General features: G+C 56.2%; 2 protein-coding genes across 4 annotated transcripts in view; both read left to right on the forward strand.

Annotated features, from left to right (window-relative positions):
* Positions 1-3076, forward strand: part of ST6GALNAC4 (ST6 (alpha-N-acetyl-neuraminyl-2,3-beta-galactosyl-1,3)-N-acetylgalactosaminide alpha-2,6-sialyltransferase 4) — a 13818-nt gene extending 10742 nt beyond the window's left edge. For 2 of the 3 annotated variants that reach the window (XM_011988156.1, XM_011988148.1), the window contains 2 exons: positions 878-985; positions 2395-3076. In XM_011988156.1, coding sequence (XP_011843546.1) covers positions 878-985; positions 2395-2584 — 298 coding nt within the window. In that variant the 3' untranslated portion in view covers positions 2585-3076. The remainder of the gene's footprint in view (positions 1-877; positions 986-2394) is intronic. The other variant, XM_011988138.1, reaches the window with a different exon arrangement.
* Positions 3077-5884: 2808 nt separating this feature from the next.
* The window catches only part of ST6GALNAC6 (ST6 (alpha-N-acetyl-neuraminyl-2,3-beta-galactosyl-1,3)-N-acetylgalactosaminide alpha-2,6-sialyltransferase 6), a 21497-nt gene continuing 19295 nt past the window's right edge, over positions 5885-8086 (forward strand). The window contains exon 1 of the mRNA XM_011988214.1: positions 5885-6024. The gene's annotated coding sequence lies outside the window, so the exon portion shown is untranslated. The remainder of the gene's footprint in view (positions 6025-8086) is intronic.

Here is an 8086-nt window from a genome sequence, read left to right on the forward strand (position 1 = left end):
CGCCCGGCCAGCCCTGGCATTCTTTATCCATTCCTTTGTTTCCTTGTCTTGGCAGCAGGTGTCACCCTCTGCCATCATCTTGCTTATAGATTTGTCTCCTAGCTACTTGTTTATCTATTTGTCTCCTTCCCTTGGGAATGTTAGCACCAGATGAGGCAGGTTCAGGGCCAGCACAGGGCCTGAGTGGGGCCCAGTTTGAATGAATGAACCAGTTCATACCTGCCCTGTAGAGGTCGAGGGCGGTGGCCCTTGGCTGGGAGGGTACCCAGGGCTGCTGCCTCCAGAGAGCTGAGGCTGGGGCCACCACCTAGCCCCTGACTCCAAGTGGAGCATGGGGACATGGGGCAGGGTCTGAGCTGACAGTGTTCCCTCCCTATAACCCCTAGAATTATCTCCACTTCACAGACCGGTCATGAGGCTCAGAGAGGTTCACGAGCAAAATGTGATGCCCATAGCAGAGCCAGGGTTCAAGTGGAAGATCCTTGGACTCTAGACAACCCCGCCCAACTTCAAACCTCGGTGCCCTGCTGCTTCCTGCTGTCTCCCCAGGCCTGGTCCCTTAGATAAGGAGAGGACATGGCCAGAGCCCCTACACCCATCATCCAGGGGTTTGCTCAAACCCTGCAAAGTGTAACTGGGCCCAAGTCCCGCTGGGTGCTGAGGAGGTGATCAGGCCTGGGTTTGTGTGCCGTTCTGCCTGTCACCCACTGCTGGCCTTGGGCTGGCTCTGCCCCCTCCCCAGCCTCCCCCAGGGTCCCCCACAAGAGGCTGAGGTGCGTAGCCCTGGACTGGGAAAATACCAAGTGCCACTGGGGCCTGGAGCCACCACGTGGCCCCATGTTGATAACGTCCCCCTGTCCCCCCCACCCACCCCCAGGAGGCAGTCGGGCTCCTTCCTCAGCACCGGCTGGTTCACCATGATCCTCGCGCTGGAGCTGTGTGAGGAGATCGTGGTCTATGGGATGGTCAGCGACAGCTACTGCAGGTCAGACCGGCCGGGCCGGGCACGCGGGGACACGGGGAGCACTGTGAGCCCTCCTAGGCCTTAAGCCAGAGGATTTGGGAGCTGTGGGGGCACAGAGTGTGTGGGTTTCATGGTAGGTGACCATAGCACAGATACCCCTTGGGCTCTGGGCCTTGGGAAAGAGCTCAGCGTCAAACAGGCTGCCTTACCAACAACCCCGGTGCTGCTCGTTGTGGCCACAGGCTGGTCACAGGCCAGTCATGCCACCCTGCAGACCCTCTGTTTCCTTATGTGGAAAATAGAGAAAAGAACCACATCTTCCTTGGAAGGTTGTTGAAACATTTAGGGGAGGAATAATTCACAAAAGTGCTCACCACAGTCAGGGCCTATATATATAGGGCCTAAATAGATATATACACACACACACACATATATATGTGATATATTTTATATGTTTTAGCTTTTGATATTACATATGATTTTTGATATTATATACTATTTGATATTATATACCAGCATGACATCAAGTTCAGATATGTTTATGGTATGATTTTGTACCATCGTTATATTATTATATTTCTTTTCTTTCTTTCTTTCTTTTTTTTTTTTTTTTTGAGACGGAGTTTTGCTCTTGTTGCCCAGGCTGGGGCTGGAGTGCAGTAGCGCAATCTCGGCTCACTGCAACCTCTGCCTCCCAGGTTCAAGTGATTCTCCTGCCTCAGCCTCCTGAGTAGCTGGGATTACAGGCACGTGCTACCACGCCCAGCTAATTTTTTGTATTTTTAGTAGAAACGGGATTTCATCATGTTGGCCAGGCTGATCTCGAACTGCTGACCTCAGGTGATCCACCCACCTTGGCCTCCCCAGGGATCAGGGATTACAGGTGTGAGCCACCACACCTGGCCTATATTATTATATTTCAATATCACAGAAACTAACGAGTTCAGAACAGGTCACCCAGGTGACAGGTGTCCCTGTGCCCCAGCCATAGCCCTGGCCACACGGCTGGCCCCTGTGATGCTGATGGGGAGGTGGGCGTGCAGGGCTGGTGGCTCTGTGACATGGGAATGAGGGGCTCGTCCCTCACCAGGAGCCCAGCACCACTAGCAGGGTGCTTGCAGTCTCCATCTCTTGATCTACGCGCTCGTTCTAGAAGGTGGATGTGACCATCTGCATTTTACACATGGGATATTGAGGCTCAAAGGGTCCATCTCTGGCCCAGAGTCATCCAGCTAGCAAGAGGCAGAGCCAGGACTTGAGACCTGGCCTTTGGGATTTGCTACTCCCCTATGTGTCTTGGCCTTCCCAGGGATCAGGCATGGGTCTCCATGAGCCCACGGGCCTGGCAAGGGGTGGTCAAGGTAGGCAGCAGGGTGTGGCAGGAGGTGAGTGAGTTCTGTCCCACACCAGCCCTGTTCCCCACCCCACAGGGAGAAGAGCCACCCCTCAGTGCCTTACCACTACTTCGAGAAGGGCCGACTGGATGAATGTCAGATGTACCTGGCACACGAGCAGGCGCCCCGAAGCGCCCACCGCTTCATCACTGAGAAGGCAGTCTTCTCCCGCTGGGCCAAGAAGAGGCCCATCGTGTTCGCCCATCCGTCCTGGAGGACTGAGTAGCCTCCGTTGCCCTGCCAGCCGCCATGCTGTTGGGAAGCCTCTGGGATGTCCCATCCCAGGCCATCACACTCCACAAAAACATTTAATTTATGGATCCTGCCTCCTGCCACGTGCTGGGTGGAGTGCCCCACTCTGGCGACACTTGGAGCCATCTCAGGCCTCATGACTTGAAGGGGAGTGGAATGAGGAGCCCTGTCTCCACCTCTACTCCCTGAGTAATTCATGGCATTTGGGGGCTCACCCCACCTCCAGGTCTGTCAAGTGGCCTTTGTCCCTCGGGCTGATGGCCCCCTACTCACCAGCATCATGACCTTGTGCCAGTCCTGGTCCTTCCTCCCCAGCCACCCCTACTACCTTTTGGTGCCACACTTCTCAGGCCGGCCGCCCTGGTTGGGGCAGCCAGGAGCCTGGGGTTCGTTGGGTGAAGGGGCCTTGGAGTTGTGACTGCCGGGGCCGTATCAGGAACGTACGGGTAAACGTGTGTTTTCTGGACACTGTCTCTAGCGTGGTCATGTGTCTAATGTGGCGACGAGAGCTTCTTTCCCTGTCACAATCTCAGAAGCTTTTTTTTTTGAGACGGAGTTTTGCTCTTGTCGCCCAGGCTGGAGTGCTGTGGCGCAATCTGGGCTCACTGCAACCTCCACCTCCCGGGTTCAAGCAATTCTCCTGCCTCAGCTTCCCAAGTAGCTGGTATTACAGGTGCCCGCCACCACGCCCAGCTCATTTTTTGTATTTTTAGTAGAGATGGGGTTTCATCATGTTGGCCAGGCCGGTCTCAAACTCCTGACCTCAGGTGATCCACCCGCCTCGGCCTCCCAAAGTGCTGGGATTGCAGCAGTGATCCACCGAGCCCAGCTGTCCCAGAAGCTGTTGACTGGAATCCCTGAGGCCCCTACCCGGGCCCACATTGGCTGGGCTTCAGTTTCTTCTCCAGCAACCTGTTGCTGGTGGCCCCAGCCCAACCCCTTCCCCAGTAGGTCAGGGCTGCTCCTGGGGGCTGGTTCCTTCACTGCTCTGGCCCAGGAAACTGACCCCAAGCCAGAGACTTCTTTGGGAACCCCGTTCTGTACCCAGTGAGAAAAGAGCCAGGGCCAGGAGGAAGGACTCTGAGTGGGAGGGAAAGTCCTCCACCCATACTGCTTCCCTGGTTCTAGGTCAAATGGGAAGTTAAATTAGCTGTTAAATCTGGGGTTGGGCCTGGCACAGTAGGGGCTAAGGCGGGAGTATTGCTTGAGACCAGGAATTTGAGACCAGCCTGGGCAACATGACAAAACTAGTCTCTACCAAAAAAAAAAACAAGTGGGCCAGGCACAGTGGCTCACGCCTGTAATCCTAGCACTTTGGGAGGCCGAGGTGGGCAGATCATAGATCACTTGAGATCAGAAGTTTGACACCAGCGTGGCCAACATGGTGAAATCCTGTCTCTACTAAAAATACGAAAAATTAGCAGGATGTGGTGGCGGGTGCCTGTAATCCCAGCGACTCGGGAGGCTGAGGCAGGAGAATCGCTTGAACCCGGGAGGCGAAGGTTGCTGTGAGCCACCGCACTCCAGCCTGAGCGACAGAGTGAGACTCCATCTCAAAAAAAAAGAAAAGAAAGAAAGTGGGTTTAGTCTCCCTGCAAAGCAGGAAGGCAGAGGGCAGCCCTGGGTGGGTGCTGTGAGGGAGTCTAGCCTGGCTCAGGCCTTATTTTCCTCACCTATAAAGTGAGGAGAAGGGCCGGGCGCGGTGGCTCAAGCCTGTAATCCCAGCACTTTGGGAGGCCGAGACGGGCAGATCACGAGGTCAGGAGATCGAGACCATCCTGGCTAACACGGTGAAACCCTGTCTCTACTAAAAGATACAAAAATATAGCCGGGCGAGGTGGCGGGCGCCTGTAGTCCCAGCTACTCAGGAGGCTGAGGCAGGAGAATGGCGGGAACCCGGGAGGCGGAGCTTGCAGTGAGCTGAGATCTGGCCACTGTACTCCAGCCTGGGCGACAGAGCGAGACTCCGTCTCAAAAAATTAAATAAATAAATAAATAAAATAAAGTGAGGAGAAAAGACCCACCAGCAGAACCTTGCCATCCTCAGAGGAGGGCCGGTGCTAGCCGGATTTACAGATGAGCTGAGGCCACTCAGCTGAAGCCGGATGACTGTGGAGCGGCTGGGCCAGGGTGCAATACCAGGTCTAAGAGCTGAGCCCGAGGACCTCAGCCCTGCACCCTTGGGCTGGAGAGAGCCCCCAGGCATCACCCCTCCCAGGCATCACTGCTTCATCTGGGGACTGGAAGACTCAGAGGACTGGGCCAGGGCCTCGGGCTGTCAGCTGGTATTCAGCCCTGGGGTTCTAGCTGCCAGTTCCAGGGGTCAGGGCCCTCTGCTAATGCTCTGCTGTTGCCAACTTGAAATTCTTAGGTTTTTCTTTTTTTTTTTTTTTTTTTTTTTGCAAGAGGACTTGCATTTTCATTTTGCACTGGATCCCAGAAATTATGTAGCCAGTAGTCCCGGGGGCTCTGGGTGACCCGGCACACTCTCCCTCCTTGGCTTTCACAGAGGGGCCTGAGACCTGGTGCTTGGTTCACAGCACTGCTTTTGTGCCCTGCCTCCCCCTGCCCAGTGCCAGATGGACCCAGAAGTTTCTGCAGGAATGGGAGGGGAGAGGAGAGCCCTGAGCTGGCGAAGCAGGGAGCAGGCTGGCACTGGAGCCACAGCACAGAGCGAGGGGCTCTGAACAGGTGTCAGGCAGAGGTAAGGGAGGGATGGAGCCTGGTAGGCGGAAGTGGAGGGGGTTTCCGGGCTGGCGGGGGGGCCCCTGGAGTCAAGGCCTGACTTCTTTCTGGCCCCACTTTCTGCTGTTGGGGTCCTGGCAGATTAGTGCCCCTCTCTGGGCCTGTTTTGTCATCTGTAAAAGGTTAAAATAGTCCCCACCTCACAGATTCAGACAGTGGACTGTCCCTGTGGCTTATGATATAGCAGGCACTTGACATGGGGAGCCAGCATTTTTCGTGGGGTTCGTCTGCCTCGGCTGGCCCTGCCCTTCCTTCGTGGTGACAGATGGCAGGAAGCCCCTGCCACATAGGTTGTCTCCCTACTCCCTGCCTCTTCCTGAGTGTCCAAGGTCCAGGGTCCGCTGGTTCTGATGGGATTTGAATTCCACTCACTCCTGGGAGGCTGCCATCCCCTGGGAAGAGGCTGACGCAGCCCTTGGGCCCAGGACACACAGGCTCCTCTAACGTGGCTCTGCCCTTGGGTGGGGTATTTACTGCGGGGTTGGCCCAGATCCTGTGTCTTTCTAGGGGTGGTGACCTGGCAGGAGTGATGCGTCAGTCACTTCCTCCAGGCAGACGGAGATGATCCTTGACAGGTCTGGTGGCTGGCTCGGGGTCTGCTGAAAGCTGTCTTGACCAGGAAACGGAAGACTCTGCTTTTGCCACAGCGGTTCCTGCAGCTGCCTTGAGGTGAGCCCAGGGCAGGAGCCTCCCCACAGCCCCCAGGATCACGTGGGTCTGCAGCCACACTTTGGGCCTCTGTTGTCCTTCCTGTTCATACCCTGGTTCCTTTGCCCCTCTGCAGACTGGCTAGGGACCTACGCTACTTCCTCCAAACCCAGAGAAGAAGCCAGGTAAGCCTCACAGCCCGGAGGCGTCCTAAGGGGCCTTTTCCTTAGAAGGGCCATGGGGCTAGGCCCAGAGCTCAGCTCACAGTTCACACACCTTCATCTTGTAAGGAAAAAATGAAACGAAAAACCTCACACATCCAGGTGAGGACAGGAGCATCTGGCTTTGGCGGACTGGTGGGCCCTAGCGTCTAGGCTCATCTAGGCCCGTCTGCCCTCTCCAGCCTCTGTGGGGGAAGAGGCAGTACTTCCTTGTTCCAGACCCTCTGGCCGGAAGCCCAGGTCCTAGGCTATGGAGCAGGCCCTGTGTGCAGGCCCCCACCTGCCTGCCACTCTCACAGGCCTCGCCTCTCCAGAAGCCCCTCCCCTAGCCAAAAGCCCAGAGGGAGACAGGCCAGAGTCCTCAGGTCTGGCTCGTAGCCTGGCTCTGCCCAGGACCCGCTGCGGAGTCTTGGGCAAGTTCTGTTCTCTCTCTGGCCTTTGATCTTGGTTTCTTTGAATTGGGAGCTGGGGCAGGTGAGGGGGGCTCTTAGGGCTCTTTCCAGAATATCATGGAAGGGAAAAATCCTAACAGCTCAAAGAAGTTTGCTAAGGGTCAGGAAGCAGGGGGGTACACGGGCCTCTCCTACCCCTGGGGCAGGAAGGGTCAGAGCAGAGGCCAGCTCTCCCAGACCGTGGGGGAACGGCTGCGGGGGAGGCCCACGAGGACTGGCCACAGCCACCATGCAGGAACGTCCTGGTGTGGCCTGGCCCAGCTCTCACAGGCCCAAGGCTTCCGTGTAGAACACGTCTGCGGTTATTAAACAGGCAGGCCTGGTGGAAACAGCCCTGCCACCTGCGTGTTCTCTGAACCTCAGTTTCTCCCTCTGGAAAGTGGGTTAACCTCAATACCCAACTCATAGGCCACCTTAAGGAGTCAATGAGGTGTGTTTGCAAAGTGCCTGGCACAGAGTGAGCCGTTCTGTTTCTCATCCTTGTTATTACTATTATTGAGATGGTTGCTGTCGTTCTTGAGGCTCAAGAAGGGAAGCCAGGCCTGAAGCAAATCCTGCTGGAGCGAGCCTGGGCCCAGAGACATGGCAGGCCGGACGGGCAGCTCCACGTCCAGATGCCGTCCAGGAGCAGGGCCGAAGCACCCTTTCACTTCTGGGCGTTTGATTTGGGTCACTGGCCTGGGTTAGTGAGAAGGGCTGGGGACAGGATGTTTCCTTCCCTGGTTCAGCCCCCAACCCCCTGGGTGGCCTTGGGCTAGAGGTGTTCCTCTGAGTCCTCAGAAGTCGAGTTCATCAGGCCTCCTGCCTGATCGCCCTGCCCCCACTCCGTGGTTTTCCATCCTGTCGCTTGTAGGGCGGGGTCAGCGACCTAGGAGGGCCATGGGTAGGGCTTGGTTTGAGGCTCAGGAAGCGGATGGAGGTGGGCACCAGGGACAGGAAGCCTCAAACCCACCCTTGTGGGCCACCCCCTCCCTGCCTGGTGGGCAGTGCCTGTACTGCCTAAAGGCTGTCCCCTGGCAGACTGCTGACTTTTGTTTTAATCGGAAACAAAGTGTTATTAAGGCTTCCCATATAAGTACAACGCAAACAACCTACAAGTTTATAAAGGGAAAAGTGAAGGCAGCTCCCAACCGTCCTGACCCACCTTCACTTCAACAGGGAATCAACTGCAGGTGGAGTCCTAGTGGGCCCTTCCAGACACCTTCTGTGTGCATTTACAAATACCATGCGTAGTTGTATAATTTTAAAAAGCAAGCAAAGGCCGGGCGCGGTGGCTCACGCCTGTAATCCTAGCACTTTGGGAGGCCGAGGCAGGCGGATCACGAGGTCAGGAGATCGAGACCATCCTGGCTAACACGGTGAAACCCCGTCTCTACTAAAGATACAAAAAATTAGCCGGGCTTGGTAGTA

Source organism: Mandrillus leucophaeus, unplaced genomic scaffold (assembly GCF_000951045.1).
Source record: "Mandrillus leucophaeus isolate KB7577 unplaced genomic scaffold, Mleu.le_1.0 Scaffold109, whole genome shotgun sequence".
Classification (NCBI taxonomy): domain Eukaryota; kingdom Metazoa; phylum Chordata; class Mammalia; order Primates; family Cercopithecidae; genus Mandrillus; species Mandrillus leucophaeus.